The following is a 25097-nucleotide window of genomic DNA, read 5'->3' as shown; positions in this document are numbered from 1 at the left end:
ATACAAACCTATCTGAAGAAATTGCTTTGACTTTGCCCGTAAACTGAGGAATCAACAAACAAAAACTGGTTCGGATGCCAGCAATAGTGTGATATAAAGTATAGTATAATATGAGATTGAAACCAAATCTTGAAAAAATAATGCAGACACGGTTTACATTTCTCAGGATAGTAAGCAGTGGAATGTTGCAATGAAATCAGAATATCCTCAAGGATGTGAAAAATGCAAAGACCTTAGTTTTGCTAGTATCAGTGTGATACAAAGAACAGTATAATATGAGATTGAAACCAAGTCTTGAGCAAATAATGCATTCATGGTTTATGCTAAGTCAGGATATTAAGTAATGGGAGGTAGTAATGAAATTAGAATTTCCTCAAGGATGTAGAAAAATACAAAGTTTTGCTATCTTTTTTGTATGCTTGTGAGACAAGAAAATGCCTGCTTCATGTTAAAGAACTGTCCACTAAGATCAAGGGAATAAAATACTACTATTGTTTTACATCAGCTGAAAAGAAGTTGAAAAACAAAGGAAGTGTGCTACAAAAACCAATGAATGGTGTAAAAAAATGGGGTAAAATTTGGTCTATAAGGGAAATAACTCATCCTTGAGATGAGGGCATATATCCACTGTATCTAAGTATATGTAATCTCCCACATATCTTGGTTCCAAAATTCCCTCTTCCTTCATTTGTGTTATGATCTTTCTCAACAAATCAGGGATTATTTCACCCAAAGTTGATGGACCATACTGTCCCAAATCAGCCTTCATGCATGTGTCCTTCCTTCTCAATATGCCTGACCAGAATGTCCTAAATCCCGAACTCTCGGTTATTTGTCTCAATGACTGCAAGTACATATCTGACAACAGCTCCATTGCAAGCTTAAGGGTTTCTTCCGTACTCCTTGATTCCCTCTCAGCATTTTCCCTCCTTGAGTACTCCAACATCTTCTCATGAAGCTCATCAACCATGGCAAAAATCACAAAGTTGAAATAGTTGATGCGGTTTGATGACATGTAATGCAGTTCCTCAGCTAGATTGAAACTTATGACACCCTCTACCCCTCACATATATATTAATAAAGGAATAAAAATTCAAATATTAATTAAAAGTATTTTTAAAACATTTTTAAATACAAGCTTTTCAAATGGATAAAAGGTTCACATTCACTTTCTTCTACATCATATTCAAACTTGTCCAAATAAATAATAAAGTCATCTCGACTCAAAGAAAATCATATAAGCCTCATACAATTAATATAGAACCTATATCCTAATGTCACATCCTATCAGAGCGTGGTGTTCCCGTGTCCTCTAGCATGAGGTTCTTCATAGTCATCCACCTATTCATCTGCTCCCCCGAACACAAGTTCAAGATCATCACAGGATCCAAACACAACAACACACAGGGAGTGAGTTATCACATTCCTAGCTAATAGAGAAACAAGACAATTAAATATACATATTATATAAATGAGATACCACTTGCTTAAACATAGCTCACGTAACTTCACCACTTCATCATTCAAAATTCACTTTTCAATTATCAATCACATTACACAAGAATCCCACACTTCGATCAAGATATAATAACACATCAATTAGCAAGCATATGCAATAGTTATGCTAAGACTCAATCCTATATACAATGTGGTACCATGTCAGTGAAAAACCACCCTGGGGCGCTTAGGAGTACATAACAAGACACACCACACAATGGGTTTGTCAGGTCACTCTCACTAAGTAAGATCATAGGGAGACCAGTCAGGGTCATGATGTTTTGCGAGAATGCTCCAACCATATGAGATCAGCATAGGCTTAAAGGAGCACTCAAACCCGGTGACCCCCAAGGCCTACACTCCGAAAAGTCCGTCAGGGCCTCTCCCTCCTGATTCAGGTCCAACCCCTAAAATAATTTTTGCATGCAGACACTGCTCATGAATTATACAATACTCACGACCTTACACTCGTGTTTTAAACACGTTCAACACAGTCGCACTATGATTTAACACTGGCTCCTAAATAGGAAACCTACATTTTCTCTTTAACACTGCGCATCAACGCTTTTCTCAAGATAACACTGGTCGGGTTATTGTACAATTCATAGCTTACAACACAAGTAATTTCACATCAAGTGTTAACTACACACTTATCCACAACTAGAACTCATTTACAATTTCACTTCTCATAGTGTGACAATTCACCATCACATGTTTACACGTATCTCACAAATTAACACATGTTCAACTTTACACTTATACTCAATCTCAATAACAATATTATAATCTCAAAGCAACATATTCTTCTACAATTCATCACATACTCACAATTTGAATCATCATTTCATATCCTCAATATAACAATTTATATAAAACACTATCACAACATTAGGACTAAAACCCCTTAACTAATATTACACAATTATATCAAAATCATAGGTCGAAATATACAAATATCAAGAACACAATTTATCAAGCAATTTTCATTAGGACATCAATATTTTATTTATAATCATAAAGGAAAAATTGCAATTTAATAAACATCTCAAAATAAAACCCCAATTTAATCCTCTAAGGATCCCTACACATGTTCTCACTAATCCCCAACTGTGAATAACTCATCCCTTACCTCTGAGCGGACTCACGTGTCTTCAGCCAGGGATAGCAACATTTCTAGCGGTTCCCTGAAATTCTTTCAGTTATTCCTCCGACTGCTCCGATAGAATTCCCAAACGTCAGATAGACGGAAAATAGATTGAAACCTCCACTTATACTGTCTTCATGCGATTCCTTTTTCTTCCTACACGAATATTATCTCGCAAATCCCAACGGTGGAAGCGTGCGGAATTGAATTTCGAACAACATATCCAAATTTCACAATAATCCAACGGTTAACGAAACCGGGATCGTAGTTTTACCAAGACAGCTCTGGGTTTCTGCGGGAAAGAAAAAAGCTACAATGCGAAGGGTGTTTCTCTCAGTTCAGACATAATATCGAAATTCCCAACGGTGAGAATTCTCGGAATTGTGTTGCGAACATGATACTCAAATTTCATGACGATCCAACGGTGAACGGGTTCGAGATCGTCGTTTTTCTGAGACTGGTTTGGTGGACTGCGGGAAAAAGAAAGAGTTTTGAGAGGAGAAGGGGAAAAACGAAAATGAGGCCAAAAGGAGACAGCTGACTTAACATAACTATTTATACCTAGGGTACTCAGCCTATTATTTGCTCTATATTTATTTATTTATTTATTTATTTATTTTACTAAAAAGCTTTTTAAATTTATTTACGAAAAATTGGAATGTTACAAAACTCTTGTAAAGAGAAGAAACTGCATGGTTTCTTATCTCCTCCTGTCTTGATAAGCTTGTCCTTCTGAATGCTTCTCCAAGTTTCACAAATAGGTTCATGTTGTAGTTTGCAGAAGCACTACCTCTTGAATTGTCCTTAAAGGAAGAATTGCTTGTGTAGCTTGCAATACTAACATTGCTTCCCGGATCCGAGTATTGATTTCTGTGCCAGTGAATCAACAATTTTACTGAATCAGCCAATAGGTCAAGTATCTTCTTTTTGTCCACTGAACTGTTCCTGGCTAAGAAACAACCAAAGGCACAAACTACGCAATATGCATAGTTTGTGCCCGATATGCAAGAGCCATCAGAAAATAATGCTATCAAAGCCTCAAATTCCCATATGATAGGTCTCAAGATGCCTCCATGAAACTAATAATAGATTTAGCACTGACTTTCATCCTAATTGAGTCTGCACATTTGCAGGGTATTCAATGTGTATTTTGCTAATTAATTGTGATATGACATCGTGACAAGTGTCAAAGATTTCTTTATCAAGCTTCCACATTAAGGTTATGGACTTGAAAATAAGTTCCTCGGCTAGTTTGTCATCTCTTGGTGCAGAAAAAAGCTTGAGACAGACCCTGAGAAGGCCTAAAATAGCTTTTTCTGCAAATGGGATTGGGGAGAACATTGGAAACTGAGCAACTGAAAGTAGATACTCATGGAAGTTTGGCCAGAATATGTGGAATTTGTGAACATTGGCTAATGATATTGCAGTGATCAATTCCAAAAGAACTCGACCGTTTCCTCTTCCTACACTGGTTTACTGAACTTTTGGCCTTTTCCAGCAGCTGCAAATATCAAAGATCTCCCAAGGCTTTGTAAGCATTCTTTGGGGATGTTTGAATAGTTGCTGAAGATGCTACCAATTTTGCACATTTTGATCATTTAGTGTTCTGTTCAAATTCACTGCCAAGGGTCAAATCATCTTCCATACTTTCTGACGAAAGATGTGAAAACCAAGAGATCATGCTAGCAACTCTCTGACTGCCAAATTTATGATCATCAGTTGGAGACATGACACCTGATTCAGGTGTTGTTGCGACATCCACCGACTTAAAATCAACGACCGACTGAGGTAGTAGTTTAATCTTTTTGAGTTTTAACAAGCAATCGACAATGTTCTTCCAACCTCCTTGAATTGAGTCTCTGAAGTAGTTTGCTATGGTGAAAACAGCAACTGTTGCCATCCTGGGCTTCAAATCATGACTAAAGGTGAACATGGTCTCTTCTATAGAAGCATAAGGATTTAGTAGTGTTGTGAATTTGCAAAATGATGTTATGAACTCATCAAGGGTATCTTCTAGTCCATACTGGCAAATCCTTGCAACTGATAATAACCCTTCAATGCACTCATGGAGCATCTCCTCTTCATCAGCATGCTCAAAGAATGATGATAGAGCAGCCACCACTGGACCGGCAATGCAGGCAAACATATCTCTACATATTCTACGATTGAAGTCACATTGTGGAAAGGTTGTTCCACTTTGGATCGGTTTATGAGCTGAATCCACCTACTTGGATTCATGTCTAGTGACCCAGTGGTTTGCTCTAGAGAAAATGCACAAGTGGAAATGGATTGGAAAAGCTCAGAAAGGTACTCTCTAGGCAAATCCTTTCCTGCATTGATTGCTCTATTGTTCCTGATGAATTCCTCCTCTGTCATCTTCTTAAATTGGGGGTTGTGTTGATCAGTTAAGCATGATGAGGGGGTAGCACAAGATGAGAACAGTGTCCTTGTTTGCAAACATGTCTGAGGATTGATGATCATAAAACCTCTCCATGAAGGCTTCGAGCACACATTGAATATTTTGTGACTCTCTTGGCAGCCAGAAACTTTCTAGATAAAATCTAAAGCCTGGTCAAGATTCATGCCTTGAAGTGGAATTGTGCTCCCAAAACTTGCAATTCTAAACAGCACATATCCAAAGAATGCTTCTAGTTGGAATCGAATAAACCTACAAGACCAAAATCAAAGATAAATATTGGGAAATACCCAAGTCCCACATCGGCTGCCTCAATCCTTGGAGTGCGGCTTATATATCTGTTGGGCAACTTCACTTAATGCCAATTGGTTTTAAGATGAAATCTAACATGGTATAAATACCCAAGTCCCACATCGGCTGCCTCAATCCTTGGAGTGCGGCTTATATATCTGTTGGGCAACTTCACTTAATGCCAATTGGTTTTAAGATGAAATCTAACATGGTATCAGAGCAGGTTCTGACCTTGGGACCTCGTCTTCACTTCCGCTGCGACGAGTACCCACCATTTGTGGTTCACGCACCAAGCCCAATAAGTGCTGGGCGTGAAGGGGGTGTATTGGGAAATACCCAAGTCCCACATCGGCTGCCTCAATCCTTGGAGTGCGGCTTATATATCTGTTGGGCATCTTCACTTAATGCCAATTGGTTTTAAGATGAAATCTAACAATAAATATAACAAAAAAAAATGAAACTCTTCAATCTCTCTCCTTCAAGCAATAAGAATGTATTAATTAGTGTAAAGATTTGTTATGCTGTCATTGAATCATAAAGTATCATATATATGATAAAATTATTGACTCTTGTTGTAATTACTTTAGAATTCATACTCAGGTTAACTTTTAATTGATTGAGACTAAAAAAATTTTGCATTGCTGATGTATTAAAATTATTGACATGATTTTTTCTTATCCTCTAAACCAAGTGCAATAGGTTAAGTGGAAAATTTATTACATGGTTCGGATCATCATGATCCCAACTAATATCTAAATGACACGACATCAACTTTATTAGATCTTTCGTAAATTGAAAATTTAGATCATAGGTCACCTAAAGATTGGTTAGGATCATAAACACATGATAGTCACATACTATGTAATAATTTCTTGAGTGACTCTCTTTAATACTTTAAATGGTTTTTGCATTTTCAGTAGTAGTATAAATGTTCTTTTTTAGTAAAAACTTTGTATTTTTGTTTTCTTAACCAATGCAACTAAGGGATAAGATGGGCATATGGATCATAAATAAAACCAAATTCTCTTGAAGCTTCTGTTAGTTCTTTCCTTGAAACATCTCTAACCTTCGGAGAAAGTGATAGGCATTCAACACGATGCTGCAAATCATGGACAAGACAAAGGAGCTTGACCATGTCCAATATATAGTAAATCAAATGGTGAAACAAGTCATCTTGGATCATCCTCAAGAGCTTTGGGCGCTTCCCTATCTCATCCCCACTCAGTTCAGTGGCTGAGTTGATCAAAACCAAGGCAAAAATCTGAACATCTTCATCAGCAGTGTGAGAAGTAGACCCATCTGCCTCAACTATGGACAAAACATTCAACAAAGAGCACAAAAAAAATGAAAGATGTCAATGGCGCAACGAACACCGTAGCCAGATTCCAAACCACCACCCTCATCACCATCCTCCATGCCTGATTCTGAATCCCCTTCTCTATCCTTAGGCTCAATCTCTGTTAACCTGGCAAACACAACTTGGATAAGCTCGTGCATGGTGTACCTCGCACTCCTCTGCAGCAAATCCCCTCTTGTCGCCGATTGTTGAACAACCTGAAAGTAGAATCCATTTTAAATCCTCCCTTGTTAGCAAGTAGCACGATAATGTCATGTTAAAAAAGAAAGATACAGAAACAGCATTAACAGCCTACAATGATAAATGTTTTTTTTTATCTGTGTTTGATACTGCAACAACAAAGGTTTTAAAGCATCGTATGTGACCGCGATTAGTTACAACATCCAGATTTTTGGTGTTTCCATGACTACAATTGCAAATGCAACCACAACATTATTTCAAAACCTTTTTGGTGACCAAAGTCTTAAATTGTGGTCATGGTGGTATTCATTGCATTCCTTCGTATTGTAGGAAATTGCGAATGAATAAATACAATCAGTCACAATTGTAGTCACATTATAGTTGTAGACTTATAGCAACTCCAAAAATCTTGTCGTTATGTTCAAAATCACAGTTGCAGCCTATTTTTAAAAAACTGGATAGCAACTGAAAGCTTTTTTCTGTTAAGTGATGAGGGGTACATGGATCAAACAATACTATATATATAATGATGTATCATAAATCATATTTATAAATAAACTGAATATAATTTTCATACAAAGTAACTGTAAAAATCTTATAGTATTGTAAATCAATCAAAAAAATCATTCAACTAACAATTAGACAGTATAGTATACCCTCCATTTGATTATATACGTGACTTCTACACATGGACCAAAACTATCTAATTACTTATGTTTCTACCATTTACTTGGAGAGTAATGATATACAAATTATTCTTTATTTTAAACATCTAACTAATATCTTTTTTTTCTTTTTTTTATTCTATCATAAATTTTATTATATTTATATTTTTTCTCTCTTTCTAAATGTTAAATAATATATTAAGTATATATCAAATATTTTTCTTACCCCAATATTAAGTTTTCTCCAAAAATTAATGGAGTGATAACACACAAACACTTACACTTTTTAAACACAGATACCGGTAAAAGCACCAGTTTGGGGTCTTTTTTCAAACTATTTATCAAAAAAGGGCTGTTTTCAAACTATTTATCGAAGAGGTTTGTTTTTTTTTTTGCATTGCCCCAAAGACAGGGGCGTAATTCAACGGGGAGATGACATGTGACATTGAGTTGTGTTGAGCCAAAAGCTTTGCGCAATGGGTTGCTATAGTTGCATTGGCGTAACCACTTTTGGACAGACTATGTCAGCATTTTCGGTAGCGTGTGTTGCTACAGCTGTAATGGCGCAACCAATCTTGATTTTATTTTTTCTAGATCTTCACACTCGGTTTTATTTAATGGACGTTGCTATATAGTATTTTTGTTCTTAGACGATAAAATGTTCTTATTAGGGTGTGAGCCCCGTTTGTTAAAAAAAATATTTAAGTGTTATAAATATTATAATGTGTCCCTCAAATATCAATCACTGTTATACTGTAAAATTGTTCACGCGGCGGTGTGTGGGATCAAAAAGAGAATCACCACCTAACCCGCGTAACTTCTCTTGTACTTTGGAAATTGAAATCTCTATTTTTCTTCTATATGTCCCACACGTATCTTTTGTAGAATAAAATCTAGATTGAAAATTACTAATTGATTAAACTAATGGATATTCATTCTGCATTAACAATATGAGTGTTGCTATTTAGCACGAATAGCACGAAAATAGCATTCAATGGTCGGAATTTTTTTAAAAACAAATATTGATTGAATAATTAAGAAAATAGTGACAAAAAAAAATTTGATCCAGTCAAAGAATTATTATCGGAGAATTTTTTAATTATCTAATGTAATTAATTAATTAATTATATATATATATATATAATTCGAACTTAATATCACTATTTAATTTGAAATAATCTATATGGTGAAACTTTTTATTCTTTATAATATTGGTCAAGTCACTTAAATTCTAACTTTCACAAAATTTTCATATTTTTGTTTAATTATAAAACTATCATTTTAATTCTTAATTTTGTAAAATGACAATTAATAATATTTTTAAAAGAAATCAAGCAATAAACTATTTTACAAAATCAATACTAATTAGCTGATACTTATAAAAAATTAGTAAAGATGTATTGTTAGTGTAAAAAAAACTAATTTCAATTAATAAAAAATATTAAAAATATAAATTTTAAAATAGCTAATTTTAAAGTAAATAAATGTATTATATATAATGGTTTGCACGTAGTTAGATGATATTAGTGTACATATTATTCATTTCACTTAAAATCAAGAGAATTTTAACAAGTAATTAATGTGTTGAAATTACAATATAATTATCTGATAGTATCTCAGTTTTATCTTTGATGTAAGTAATTTTTTACCACATCTTGCTTATTTTTAGGTTGAATTCTAAATTATGAGATGTCTTAATTTCCTTTGATGAAATTCACTGTGAAGATCCGGGAAAAATAAAATCAAGAGTGGTTGCACCATTGTAGTTGTACAACACATGCGACCGAAAGCAATTAACACTACACACGTTGACAAAAAGTGATTGCGTCCCTGCAGGTGTAGTAACTCATTGCGTAAAGCTTTTGGCACAATATAGCTCAATGTCATAGGTCAATTCCCCATCAAATTACGTCCCTTACCTTTGACGCAATGCAAATAAAAACATATTCCTTAGATAAATAATTTAAAAACAACCCTTTTGCTAGATAGGTTGAAAAAGAACCCCTAACTCATGTTTTTGCCCACCGATACCTATAATGTCTCTATTTCTCTCATCACGTCACGTCATAATACGTATAAAACCTATGTGTTTTTTTTGTCTCTTATCTTTCTCTCATAATGGCACATTCGGTGTTCATGAATAGTTTTCCAAATTAACCTGACAAAATCTAACACAGTAAAAGTAGTATTTTAATTAACCCACTTGAAAGCACGTGTCGACGAGGGTGCAAACAGATTGATCCGCTAGCAAAGCCGAAGCCCTGTGGTGCATTATCCCCGTCAAGACTTGCAATATCTTCATCATCACGGCATCCTCCGAAGCCGGAGGACTTGTCATCAAACACTTCAAACTTGAGAATCTTGAGAACGGAAGAGAGGGCAGATGGTGCGCCACTCTTGCTGAAGGTTGAAAATGAGAGAGCGAAGGGATCGTAAGGAACTGATGAGGGAAGAGTCGTGTAGCTATCTTCGGAGGAAGGGATGTTGTAGAGAGGAGTGAATTTTGGACGACGAATCACTGCTAGAACTGCCCCAACTTCGGTGTTAAGCATGCACGAGAGTCCCAGTTGTGTCTTCTTTTGGATTTTGTTGTGTCCTTCTTGTTTTCACCGTCGTGCATGAAATCTTCTACGTTCTCCATTGCATGCAAATTAACGTTCTTTTTAAAAATAGGTTAACTAACCTTGCATGTTAAGGACGTACTCTACTTTTTACTTTTTACTCTGTTTGTGCATGTTGATATTGAAATTTACGTGTTTTTGTTTTTCTTTTTCAGAGGTTGTACCTAGGTTGCAGTGAGAGTGGAGAAGACCGAGTACAAAGGAAAGAGAGAGAATTTCGTATGTGTGTGAGGACATAGAATCATGGGAAAAGGGATTGCCGGATTGTTTGGGAAAGAAGTGGTAGATTTAATTTGTTTTTCTATGGTTGCTAATTAATATTTGAGGAGGAGATGTAGCATTTTGTTTTGGAGCAATGTTACGTAACTTACGTTTATTTATAGTTTATCGAAAAGTTTGCAATGGATTTTTATTTCTATGCTACCCGTACAAATAGTTTAAACTGGTACATAGAAGAATCTCTTTTTTTTGGTATTTACATTTAAATATAAGAAATTTTAGAGTATCGTTAATCTTAAGTGCTTAATGGCTAGTTCTGTTAAAAAAAGTGTTTAATGACTAATTGAAATCTCCTTTTCATTTTTTATTTGGCCTGAGTGGGAAGTAATAGGTTTTAATAAACATTCAGTGTTATGTAAAGGTTAAATTTTTTATCAGTATGTAAACAAATGTTAATTTTTATTTTTGACAGAAAACAAAGTTTAATTAATTACTATAAGAGTGAAAACACTTTATTTGTATGTAAAATTCATATATTATTTATTCAAATAATTACATAATCATTTACATTGTCTATATAACGCCTTGTTTGGTAGCGACGATGAATTTAACTTTGCGCAAATGGAAGCATCCGTTTTTCATTTCTGCAATGTCTTCTTTTTTTTCTGCAAAATCTCACTCCTTTAATATAAGTTGCTTCTGTTAGTCTCATTTTTCAAGCATTTTTTTGTCTCCAGTGGTGTACGGGAAAAAGAAGAGATACGTAAAAAAAAATTAGAAATATACTGATTGCTTATTTATATGACTCATACGGATCATCAATCTGTATTGCCATACAGATCAATAATCCGTATTACTCATATGGATTGTCAATCCGTAGGTTTTAATTTTTTTTAATTGTAAATAAAATTTTCTGAATTTTATATTTAATTTGTTTTGTAGTGTAATTTTTTTGTAATAGTTTTAGTAATTTTAGAAATATTGATATGGTGATATTATTTTATAGTATCATTAAAAAAAATAAAACAATGTATTTAGTAATTAGATTGGTAAAAAAATGATAATATATATAAAGTTTTTAAAATTGCTAAAACTAACATTAGATTGCTTAAAAATTAATTTAGTAATTAATTGAAAATAATTTAGTAATTAGATTGGTAAAAGTAATATTAGATTGCTAAAACAATTTTGTGTATACATTTAACTGAATTATGTATTTTAATATTTATTACAGTGATTAATAATTAAATAAATTTGGTATTTTATTGAATGATGTTTTTATTAGAATTTATATGATATTTTATTGAATGATGTATTTATTAGAATTTATATGATATTTATTGAATGATATTTTAATGAAGATATGTAGTAAAAATCTAGTATGTGGTTATATGATGTACAATACATTTTGATTTTATTTTTGTATAGAGCTATATTTGTGTCGATAATAAATGAGGTGATTGTATAATTTTTTAAAGTTGTACTTTTTTATCATTGAATTTGTTAAATATTTTATTAAGATGGACGAAGAACAGTGAATGTGTGATAGTATCATGTCTGAAAAAGTTGATATGAATGTTGAAAATAAGAGATGTTGGCGTGAAAGTAGAACACATTGATTGCTCTGATGCCTTTAATACTTCTCAGGTATTTGTCTAATTTGTTGCTGGTACAGTAATTATATTACGTAAATGTTTATTGATCTCAGACTTTTTTTGAATTGTGTTATAGTTGTTTTTTAGTCGTGATGAAAATTTTACATTGGGCTCGATCGGTGACTCGTGACATTGGATTTGTTGTCGTGATAATGAAGTCAGACACCAATATTGTTAGAGGAAGGGTCTCATTTTTGTTAATAGCCTGCGAAAGGAGTGGTGAGTATAGGCCTAAGAAGAATGATTTGGTAAGAACATGAACTGACAATAGAAAATGTGGATGCCCGTTTAAGTTGCGTGCGAAACTAGTTTTGAGGGGAGAAGGATGGATGGTGAAGTTAATTTGTGGGGTTCACAATCATAAAATGACAAAGTCATTGGTTGGACATCCATATGCGGGTAGACTGACTAAAGATGAGAAGATTGTTGTTGTTGATATGACAAAATTCATGGTAAAGTCAAGAAATATTCTCTTGACGTTGAAGGAGCACAATGTCAATAGTTACACAACAATCAAACAAATTTACAATGTCAGACATGCTTACCGTTCTTCCATAAGAGGGAGTAACACCGAAATGTAACAGCTCATGATGCTGCTTGATCGAGATCAATATATTCAGTGGCATAGGATGAAGGATGATAATGTTATACGTGACTTGTTCTGGAGTCATCCTGATGCAGTAAAATTAACCAATTCTTGTAATTTGGTTTTCTTGATTGAAAGTACCTACAAAACACAAATAGGTACAAACTGTCGTTGCTTGATATTGTTGATATTACACCAATAAGAATGACATTCTCTGTTGCTTTTGCTTGCTTGGAAGGAGAACGTCTTAATAATGTTTTTTGGGTTCTACAGCGATTTCAAGGTCTTTTCATGAGAGTTGATGCATTCCTCGGGGTTATTGTCACCGATAGAGATTTGTCTTTGATGAATACAGTGAAAACTGTATTCCCAAATGCTACCAACTTACTGTGCCGGTTTCACATTGAAGGCAGAGTGCAAAACCCTGGTTGCTCAAAAGAATGCATGAGATTATGTCATGGAGGGAGTTTGGTTAATTGTCCATGTAAAAGTTCTTTTGATGAGAGCTTCTTCAACAGGTGGTTGTTGTTGTTCTTCATTTAAATTCTATGCGACCATAGGAGGATCCTCGACAACATGCGCCTGTTGTCGCTGCCTACGGGCATCAGTATCATCGTCACTCGCCTCTTTCCTTCCCAACTTTCCAATTGCTTGGCGGCCTAAAGCGTGTCCGAGACCTCTAGTTGTTTTTTAAACTAACAATTTTAAAATCTTTTACATTTTTGTTTAAATCATTTTTTTTAAAACAAATAATTTAATTATTTACAATATTTCTTTCAATATTTTTTAAAACTAACAATCTTAGTATCTTTTAAATTTCGATTTTAATATTTTGTATAACTACCAAATTTAATTTTAATCATTTTTTAAAATTAAAAATCTTAATATATTTTAAATTTTGGTTTCAATATTTTTTTAACTACCAAATTTAATATATTTAAAAAAAATCAATCATATTTTAAATTTTAAATTTTGGTTTCATCAATTTTTAAAATTTAAAATCAATTTTATTTTAAATTTTCTTTTCAATCAATTTTTTAAAACTAACAATTTTAAAATATTTTAAATTTTTGTGACAATATTTTTTATAACTAACAAATTTAATATATTTTAAAATTTTATTTCAATCATTTTTTATAACTAACAAATTTATTATACAATTAAAATATTTGTTTCAATATTTTGTATAACAAATTTAAATAATTTAAATTTTTTGTTTTAACAAATTTAAATTATTTTAAATACTTTTTATGATTTCAATATTTTTATAAGTAACAAATTTAATATCTTTTAAATATTTGTTTCAATTTTTTTAAAAGTTAAACAAATATAATATTACAATATTTTAAATTAATTTTTTGGCGAAACTAATCTTAGTTTTGGAAATCTAATCTAATCTTAGTAATCTAATCTAATCTTAGTAATAACTAAAATATTTTTTTTTGTTTTTATACAAAAATCAATACTTAACAAACAAATCAAGAAAAATATTTTTGACCAAATAAGCCCATACATAATACAAATCAATACATTATCAAATTACACAAATTATTACAAAACATAATTACACTACAAAACAATTTCAAAAATAATTCACAATTTTTTTCAATTAAATAAAAAAAATCATACAAATCAATAATCCATATAGGTTTTTTTTCCAGAAAAATAAGGTTTTTTCCACCATTGATTCAATACATTCTTTCAAGCAAAACAATAAATCAAGCAAAGTGCGTGACAACATGTATAAACACGAAGGATAACTTACAAGAAGAAGCAGTAGCAAAGAAGAAGATGAACCGGGAAGAAGAAGAACCAAAGGAAGCAGCAACATGTGTGAGAAAGCGTGAGAAGAAGCACCAATGTGTGCAAAGCGGAGGAACGAGAAGAAACAAAGAAGCAGAGAAGAAGAAAGAAGAAGCAGAGGACGAAGAAGAAGAAAGAAGAAGCGGCACACGAGAGAGGCAGTGACTGATACCAACGAGTCATTGTTCCTATTTATATTAAACAGGTGAAGGACATGTTAGCCCTTTCACCTAGGTTGCTGGATGTCCCAGCAAAAATAACAAAAATACTAGGTGCCCAAAGCAACACCCTTACAAGGGAGATAAATTTGCATCGTCTTCACACTTTGGCTGGAGGGGGGATTTGAGATAGTAAGTCAATGTTACCATTATTATGTTTTGTTTCTTGTGACCCACTAGGCATTCTACTCATGTACCACGGAAAGCTCCAACAATCACACTTGTGTGCTGAGTAAATGCAATTATATAATCGATAATGTTGGAATAGTAATCAGTTATATTAACTCATGGATGATATCTGGCTCTTATAATTTGATTAAATGCAATTATATAATCGATAATGTTGAAATAGTAATCAATTATATTAACTCATGGATGTGATATCTGGCTCATTTAATTTGAAAGGTATAATAGTATTTTTTATAAATCTATAAAATTCTCTCCTCCCAAACAAAAGAGGAGCCATCGATTTCTCAAAATGAAAATAAATGTACTTGAGAATAATTACATGCAGTTCCTATTCAAGTCAGATTGCTGGCACTACCTATCGCCACCTACATCTTTACTTGCCTGATATAAATGAAGTTTTAAGTTCATACCACAGAGAGATTAATGTATCTAAAGCATCTTCATCCAAAGAGTTACAATCCTCTATGCGTGAGATAGATACCAAGGTCTTCAACCATTCTTCATGAAGGGTTGAGAACTCTGATCTCTGTTCGCTTGACCTAAAACTTTGTCCAATTGATTTTTTCATCTTCTGGCTTGACTTAGAAGCAATGTTTACCGTTTTTTCTGGGATTCCAGCCATGAGGGCCACCTGCAAGCCGTAGCTCTCTGGACATGGTCCGGAGGCAAGCCGATATAGGAAAACTAGTTCCTGATCACGCATGGAGTGGGTATCCGATTTTGAATTGAAAGCACAAGCCATGTGTTGCATTATAACACGTGGATGAGAAGCAAACTCTTTCGTGAGTGGATGGTAGTGGGTGGCAAATAGCATGCGACAGTTAACTTTTTCAATCAGATGCCGGAATACCTAAACATTATCAAAATCACAAATTACTAAAGGTCATAATAATCTAAAAGATTTTACCCAGGCTTAGAGCAAAGTAAAAAAAAAAAAGACAGTTTTTATTTCTTTACCCTGTTCAATGGGCACTCTAGTGTTTAACTTTCGAGCATATCCACCCAGTAAAGTATAGAAATGCAGTACTTAAAAACAGAACCAAAAACTTCATTTAACATAAAAGATTGAAAATACTAGTGAAGAGTAGAGTCTCACTGCATAAGCAATGGCATAGCCATCAAAAGTGCTTGTTCCCCGACCCAATTCATCAAGGATAACAAGAGAATCTTGAGTAGCATTCTGAAGCACCGATGCCGTTTCAGTACACTCAATAAAGAAGGTACCTAAAAAATACAAAGTTTGTTGGCATTGGCAATCCATAAAGTCAGGTAAACCGTCTCTATACACATGCACATTTTGAGACCAATTTTCTACATTTTCCAAGTTCTGAAAAACCTTATTAATGCCAACAGAAATATCAATGTGTTTAGGTAGGAAAAACCTCTGATGGGCAAGCATGTCACAAAACCATAAAGCTCATTTGTTTTTGTTAGAGTACTTACTCTCGCCTGTCATGATTCTATCTTTGGCTCCAAGTCGTGTGAAGATGATATCCACAGCTGAGAGAACACAACTTTCACATGGCACATAACAGCCTAGCTGCAAAGACATTGGAAACATTATAAAAGAGGAATCAGAACAATCTGACAGAGTAAACCATATAAAATGTCAAATGCACTTCCCTTGAGGTTTTATAGTATCATGCATCAGCACCCTTGATCTGTCTAAATAAAATGACCATCCTTTTTCCAAATTGAGCAATATTTTTTTGCCACCAGGAGGAGCAAAATGTTCTACAGTTTTTCTTTGTATATATATTTAAACAGGCAGTGAGATCAAAGTAGTTTAATTTATAAGTAACTACTCAACAATGATGTCTGGCTTAATCAAACAAGTAAAGGGGTGAAGAGGGAAAACCTGGGCCATAATAACAGCCAGACAGGTGGAACGCAGAAGTGTTGACTTTCCACCCATGTTTGGTCCAGTAAGCAGCAAAGTTCGAGGATACAACCCATCTTCATTCTCACCAAGGATCACATCATTGGGGACAGGCAAACATCCACTGTCTCCAAGGGCAAATGGATGCCATAGTCCCTTCATCTTGAGCACTGTTCTGCCATTGTCTTTACTTGTACCTTTTGATGCCACTATAACTGGCCTAGACATAGTTCCGCAAGAAAAGGTAGAAGTAACAGCAAAAGATCTTAATACATCAATGCAATTGATGGCATGAACAACTTCAAACCACTGAGCAGCTTTCTCCAAAAATAATTCAGCAAGTATTTTGAGTGTTTCAGCATCAGAATCTGCAACATTGTGATTCTAGCACCAACTATACAGTTAGACGTACATACACTCAAAGATAACACAGCACTGCATATGTTTCCAAACATGACCATATAATTGATGAAAATGAAAATAAACATTTTCCATACATCAAACTGCTAAAAATGCCAATTATCTACAGTAAAAAATTCAGTAAGAATCAACTGTGCTGCAAACTTTTTATCTTAACAAAAACAAACTAGAAATGGATTTAATAATTATGATGATTTTGAAAATTTTAATTAGAAAGATCTCAGGTATAATATATTAAACTGGCTAAAAGGGTTATTACACAAGGTGCCAAAATGAATCAAATGATTCAAACCTAATAAACTAGTCTGAGTAGCCTGAAATAGGGGCTGACTGAGTCAGGAAAAATAAAGATTTAGTAATTTTTATTTGGCCCAGCCTGGCACGAATTAGACTATGACCCAAATCAGGCCAGGCAAACCCAAATGCCTAAGCCCCAAATTCAAGTGCCAAGTAAGAAAAATACCTGGTAATTTGGGAAGTCACTGTCTACTGCTGCTTCAAACTGAGCAAGAAATTGATCAAGCCCGTTACTACCAGTCAGAATTGGAAGTTTAAAAACTTTGGTCAAAGACGATATTAGAGGCTGCTCTTTCTGTAGAAGAAGCAACAAACTCAAAGCAGTCCGAAGGCCTCTCACAAGTGATCCAAACACTTTCACCTGTATTACATTAAAAATTATGTGCACATAACAACAGAAAAGTAGTACAACAACAATCATAATATAACCTTCAGTACGGATTTTATACATATCATAAATTAGTCTAAAAATCCCAAACATGTATATATAGGTTATCCCGCATGGACAACTAAGTTTTGAACAAACAATATGATCAGATTTTTCCCCATAAACTTTTCCAATGCCAATTTCACTGTTTATGTAATAGCCACATGTTTTTTCTTCTAACCAATGCAGTCTCCAATCTCCATTCTCCAAGGCATGAAATAGATGACGAAGTAATATAGACATGAGAAACACTAGTATCATGATATTAAAATAAGATGTTGCGGCCAAGTCTTCTTTTTTTCACATTAAAATGAGTAGATAGCTCCAAAATGAGTGAAGAAAAATTGTTCAGAAGTCATACTAAGAAAGAATAAGCATATCCTTTACAAAATTGACATGAAAAACAGTAGCAGAACTCACCCTCTGCTTCAATATTTTCTTTCCCAATAGGGGCAATAAGAGAGGGCCTGATAATTGAAGGCTGGACTTAATTCGGCCAAGCAAATGTTCCAAGTCTGGAAGCCTGCGAAGATGTTGAGCAATATGTGGCACAATCTCTGGGTTAGCCATTAGATCATCCACTACATCAAGCCTTTTGTTAATTATTTCAGGATCTATTAATGGACAGCAGATCCAGTTCCTAAGAAGCCGCTTTCCAGATGAAGTTACACACTTATCAAGACAATTGTACAATGAACCTGAAACTCAAGCAGAATAGATGTCATGATTTCACACAGAATTTTCTAATGAAAACATATTGGAATGTTAAGAGTGCTCAAATAGGACAAGTACTAGCCTGATTTGCCACCATCCTCATTATTGAAAAAGAGTTCTAGATTTATCATTGTTGGACCATCCATTTTGAGGCAACCCTTGTAAACTTGGTATGGATATAAATCCCCATTCTGTAGGACATCATCCAGCTGTATGAAAAGTGGAACAGATTAATTATCTTAAACAACATGCATGCAGATACATTTAGTGCTAACCCTCTCTAGAAGGGCATCATTGTAAGTACAAAAGTGTACCATCAATCTATCCAGATGACCAATCAGCCTGCCTAGGGCAGACAAGGTGATTTCACGATGAATCACATTGCTCAGTACATGATCCAGCAAATGAGACGAGCCTTTGAAGTATCCCTTTGAGTGAATTAAATCCCTAATTTCATTGTTCACCAAGTCAGTGATGGACTGAACTGGAGTGAACTGTAGTGTCCTCGAACCTGCAACGAGAACAGAAATCAATAATGAGATTCAAGGATGCTTTTCAAAAAATTTAAAATGAATAAATTCAACTTAACACAGTAAACAAAATATTTTAAAGACTTAATGCTATAAAAAGTTAATGTTATGCCGAAATATCTAACTGCAACAAAGTGCAAAAATAACTCCAATTCCTAACAAAGTGCAAAAATATTTTGAAAACTCAAATTATTCACATTGTACAAATAAAACTGTTTGCAGTGTCACAAAGGTAATATCCATACCAGCTTAATTTCAAAAGGGAATAGGTAGCCTAATTCTATGGAATCATTTTGTTCTGTATATATTTGCAGATATTATAGGGATACAGTACAAGGATCAACTGTGTTGGTCATTTGTAAAGTACACCTTATAGTGTAAATATTAAAACATCGCTTTCTTCACCAAGGAATTACTTAGGTCACAATAATTGACCACCACTAGATGTTTGCTATTAACTTTTTTTTTTGGATAGGCAAATGTTAGTTGTTAGTATTGTTAGTTTTTGTTAGCGGGGGGATTCAAACCCGCGACCTCTCCCCCCTTCCATTCTCCCTTCACCACTAGACCTACCTTATATCTCTGTTTGCTATTAATTTATGATACAAAACTGTGAAAAAATGATTATTTTCCAGCTAGTGTTGTAATTCACATACAGCTTCCACGGCAAAGCATAATAAATACAGCAGCAGAAACACCCATTTAAAATTCTAGAATGCTTTCAATATCATGCTAGTGTACCCCTAAACCACAATGAAGGATCACATCTCACCATTCAACGAGAATTTTCTAAGTGCCTTCTGAGCTTCTTTGGACAAACCTGTAAAACATCATATTTTTTAACATGAAGATATAACCTTTAGAATTGAAGTGCATTCAAATCAAGAGGAATACTACCAACACTCCTTAATACATTCTTTCCAACACATTTGTTTTATTATTGGGTGAATTTTATGTGAGACCCAAAAAATAAAAAGTGGGCACACTGGCTCAAGTTATTCAAAGAAATTAACATAAAATTCACCCATTAATAGCATGTAAGAAAAAATAAATGTATCAAATACTGTGTAGCCAGCATTTCAATTCAAGTTAAAGGCCAAGCAATAAGACTTCTCAGTGTTCACCTCTACTATCATATATAACTTCCTTGGGTGACACCTAAAATCCAATTCCCAGAATCAAATTAGCTAACAGTTTGACAAATCAGAATGACCATTCACATTAACTAAATCAAAAATCAGGAATAGGGAGGGGTATTGTGAGCATACTTGCACCAATAAAGCCCCCAAAGCAGAACAGGAAGCATCGTCGTCTATGGAGCCAACCCAAAATCTAAGCCGAGCACAATCAACAAAAGCAAATCCATACACAACTGCACCATTATCCAAGACATTGTTTTCCTGTAGAAAACATATAACTCACCATCATACCTAACTACAATGGCATATAAAAAATGAATAACTAAGTAACAGTGAGAAGTACCTCTTTTATTGCAAGAAGGTGAACAGCATCAGGACCAATATTACCATCCACATTGGTTGATGGAGTGAGTACCTGAACTAATTTTCTCCGAACAACCTGCAATCCAGTGGTGACGCAATACCATGCACAAAAGCAGTCAATTCAAAAGCATAAAAGATACAAGATACGATATTATACAAAGACTTCTGATGTCTTGTAATAATTTAATCAACAAAAACAGGAACATTTTCAAGTGACAACTGTGTGTCCTGTCAAATATACAGTCCCAATATCAATTAGAAACTTCATAAAAGTTCCCTACATCATATTGGATAAAATAAAATTAACACACAAGAGTAAATATTATCTGATGAAATAGAGACCTGAACTAATCTCTTGTGTAGTTACAGTAAGCTACAGAATCTGTGTGTGGGTATAAAAAATAATGATTGTTGAAGCATAACTCATCAAGCACAGCCAAATGTTGAAAACATCTTGATGAACCTTCTGAAGCTAGGTAGCCAACACAACTCCAAGAATGAGAAAACTTACAGAGTTAGCTCCTCTAGACTTTGCTTCTCCAGATGTCTCTAATTGCTCCACTCGTCCAACCTTATACCTTCACAATGAAAGTAGTGTACTAAGTCTACAACAATTAAATTTATTATTGAGATTTAACACATACAGTCCAATCTATCTAGAATTAGCTACAATGATCTATATGGTGTACAAAATCATCATTTGGCATATGATAAATATAGTTTCACTACCAACTATCAAATCAAATCCATGCCATCCTTACCCACGTGCAACCAGCTTTAGAACAGCATCATCAATCCCACTTTCAGATATACCAACCTGAACCAACAAGTAAAAACCACTCACTGAAGAGATAAACTAACAGGAAAACAGGCCAAGAACCAACAAAAACAAAAATTTGAAATCACCTGCCGACATTTTCCAACACCACTTAACGTTATTTTCCAATCAAGCTCCTTATGGCCAATGTCGGCATCCATTTCATAAAGCTCATAAAATTTTCCCTGCATTGACCATTAATTGTGGCATACTATTATTAACCAAAGGTTATGCATAATAAAACAAATAAACCACAGGAAACAGAGGAATTAAAACACCAATATTCAAAGAGCTTGATTAACTAACCACTTTAAAAAAAAGCAAAACATCCATATATTTACATTTGACACTCCAATACTGTTTCTGTGATGCTGACATTTTCCCCAAAACTTCTGGAGGAATATAAAGCGTTGTCCTGTCATACAAAGGATTATCCGGCCTTCTTCCATTAGCATCCCTGATTCGAGAAGGATCGAGCCATTCAAACTTGCTAGCCACTTCTGCTTCCTTCTTAGTCATGTCCAATTCCAATGAACCGTCAAGAAATCTAACTCGTTTGCCAGAATTCAGCAACGAACCAAACTTGGATCCATCCTCTCGACTTCGCTTCACATGAGAAGCAAGAGGCAGCATCCCTGGGGTTTCTGGTCCAGTGACATTATCATCAGTTTCAACCACCACAATGTTCTCTTGATTAGCCTTTTCCTTGAAATTCACAGCATTATCTTTCACTTTCACCAAAGGTTGAAAAGCTGCTTCTGCCTTGTTCACCACTTTACAATCAGTATCAGCACATATTCCCACTGGTAAAGAAGATTTAGGCAAACTACCATTCAATGAGTGGCTCCTGCAAAAAAATAAAAAAAGCACCTGAGATACTCATAGACATGTTTTAAAAAACAGTCCACACCTGTAATTTCTCTTGGAATTCAATGGGGCCTGAGCCCAAAAAAGGAACTACAACGAAATTAATTGAGGGGCAGTGACCCTAATAACATCAGAGCAAAGCAACAAAGTCAGATAAGCCGGTGGCTGCTCATACATCAAGACATCAACTTCCATATTGCAGGCCAATTTAGCTAAAGCATCCACACAGGCATTCCCCTCTTGGTAAATATGGGAAACACAAACTCTCCACCCATCATTCAGTAATCTACGAATTTAAAGCATCACTCTCCAACCCATTGTACTACCCTCTGAGCACCCAGTGATGCTCTTAAGTCTTAACAACTATTTCAGAATCCACATAATAGAAGCCTTTTGATTGAGCCATCTGAAGACCTTAATAAATTCCCCATAACTCAGCTATGAAGGAAGAAGCTCTGCCCACTTTCGTCTGCAACATTAAGATTTTTGGAGCCACTGCAACCACAATTGCGGCGGCATTGTCCACAAATTTCTATAACATCAAGGATCACAACGAAACTGCAACGGCAACCACAATTTAAATCCTTCGTAGCATCCAATAAAAACAACTTTCCACTACAAAACAAAAACTGCTTCCATTTCAATATCGATGGCATCTTTAGTTCAATACTCTCTAACATGCATAGAAAATCCTGCTTCTATTCGACCTATTATCACTGAATAGATCAACCACATTTCCATAGCATCATTTCCTAATAAACTCACCAGTGCTTCACCTTTGACGCAAAACGAATATCAAAGCAATAGGCAAAAAAAGTATTGGAATGTTCCAAAGTACAAACGAAACAAATTCCGTTTTCTCGCACTTTCATAAAACCCTAAGGTAACTAGTCGGAGAAGGAAAATAGCGAAGCGTACCTCTGAGTAACTCTTTCGTTGTCGTCGACCTTGACAAATTTGTGCATGATGCTTTCAAACAGGGAGGGACCAGATTCTTTCTCGTTTGGCGCGAAATTTGCCGGTAAAACGCGCCGCGGCACCTTTTCCGGTGGCGTGTCGGTTCCTCTGACGTCATCGGCCGGTGGCCGTTGGTTGACAGCGGCAGTGACGTTGCCGTTGGGCTGCTGAACCGGCGGAGTGGTGGGTGGCCGGTCGCCGGAAATTCGGTGAAAATATCTAAGCATAGTGTTGAAATTTTTGGCGCCAAAAAATATTTGAGCGCTTAACCCTTGAGTTGAGCAGTTCGTTCGCAGTAGAATTAGCTGGAGAGACTTTTATAGGCAAATTTACCTCATAGGACCTTTTTGTAACTATTTACTAAATAGGTTTCTTTTGAAAATATTTATGAAGGAGTTCCTTTTTACAAAGGCAGTCTTGCCAATGGGAGGGGCAAGACAGGCTCATCACACCAATTCATTAATAATAATTAATGAATTTTAAAATGAGAATTATTAAAATTCTTAACTTAATTAGTGAATTTCATTTTACATTTTTACTCATAATAATTCTCATTTTAATTTTAAAAATATGTTTAATAGTTAAATAATCTTAGTTGTAATTATAAATCACTTCTATTAATATTTTTTTATAAAAAACAAGAGAAATAACAAGAGAAACTGATTTTTTTATTATATAAAAATATTTAATATACCTTCTTATTATCAAACTGTATAAAATAAAAATATTTTATTTGCCACATTAAATATCGCCATAAGTACTGGCGGCTCATATGCTTTTCTTTAATTATATAAACATAATGCTTTATATAAAGAATGAAGACTATAAGACTAAGGGAAATAATCTTTTGCAAAGCATATGTGCTTCGTGACCCAGTTTCGAAAGATGAGAAAAAAAATATAAATAACATGTACTTCTTTTATTAAAAAAATAAAAAAAATGCAAAATTAAGCCAGTTGTTTTGCTATACAGACCGATAATATTTTCTTCCTTCTCCATGTATTGCCACAAGCACTGGCGGCACCATCACATCAGCCTGTCTCGCCCCTCCCATTGGCGAGACTGTCTCCACCTCACCCTGTCTCGCCCCTTCCATTGGCGAGACTGGTGTCTCGTCATTGGTGATGGCGGCACCCTTTGTAAAAAGGAATCCCCTCCGTAAATACTTTCAAAATGGACCATGTTTGGTAAATAGTTACTAAAAGGGTCCCTCTGATGTAAATTTACCGACTTTTATACTATTCAGCGAATTTCGCTTCCAGTGCTTTACCTTTCTTACTTTAACTTGTTGGTAACTCGTGCAATGGTTGTGTGCATTCTTGAAAACAAAACTTGTGTAAAAATATTTGATTTAAAAGTGAATAATAAATTATATGAGGAAAAAATAATCATTTATAGCATAATGAAATAATATAAAAAATACATTAAAAAATGTTGAGATCAATTTAGAACTAACTTAGAAGATCCTAATTAGTCTAATTACTCCTAATTTATGTTTAATAAAATTCTCAAGCCTTTTAGTTAATATGAAGGTGGTAACTCATGAAGATTATATCAAAAACTTTTTAATTGTAAGAACAAAAGTAGTCACTAAATGCATGATTATATTGATGGATGCTAGTAACTATTACACTCATAAATCCCCCGCACGAATTTTGTTTAATGAAAATAATTGGGAACAAAAGCTAAAAAGAAAGTTAAAATAGCCTCAAAGTGATATTTCAAATGTTATTTTGAAATTGAAATTACTTATTGAGATGTATGCTATGAAGATCATGAATGATTGTTCCAAACTTGATTATTTCCTTCAAAATCAAATGTTGTGTTTGCAATATGTCAATAACAA

General features: G+C 34.3%; 1 protein-coding gene and 1 pseudogene across 1 annotated transcript; both read right to left on the bottom strand.

The window, feature by feature from the left end:
* Positions 1-58: 58 nt before the first annotated feature.
* LOC100777494 (ARF guanine-nucleotide exchange factor GNL2-like) lies at positions 59-9888 on the bottom strand (annotated as a pseudogene).
* Positions 9889-15042: 5154 nt separating this feature from the next.
* LOC100776965 (DNA mismatch repair protein MSH7) lies at positions 15043-23541 on the bottom strand. Its single transcript, XM_003529952.5, has 17 exons — positions 23213-23541; positions 21734-22274; positions 21517-21612; positions 21372-21427; positions 21122-21188; positions 20591-20686; positions 20377-20508; positions 20233-20266; positions 19881-19928; positions 18893-19089; positions 18661-18787; positions 18285-18562; positions 17604-17798; positions 16700-17104; positions 16285-16381; positions 15938-16065; positions 15043-15691 (listed from the first exon to the last, which is right to left on the bottom strand). The coding sequence occupies exons 1-17, from the start codon at positions 23476-23478 to the stop codon at positions 15215-15217; spliced, it is 3240 nt and encodes a 1079-aa protein (XP_003530000.1). The 5' UTR covers positions 23479-23541; the 3' UTR covers positions 15043-15214.
* Between the last annotated feature and the right edge of the window lie 1556 nt (positions 23542-25097).

Source organism: Glycine max, chromosome 7 (assembly GCF_000004515.6).
Source record: "Glycine max cultivar Williams 82 chromosome 7, Glycine_max_v4.0, whole genome shotgun sequence".
Taxonomy (NCBI): Eukaryota; Viridiplantae; Streptophyta; class Magnoliopsida; order Fabales; family Fabaceae; genus Glycine; species Glycine max.
The sequence above is the reverse complement of the archived record's forward strand: the minus strand, read 5'-3'. Positions and strand labels throughout refer to the sequence as shown.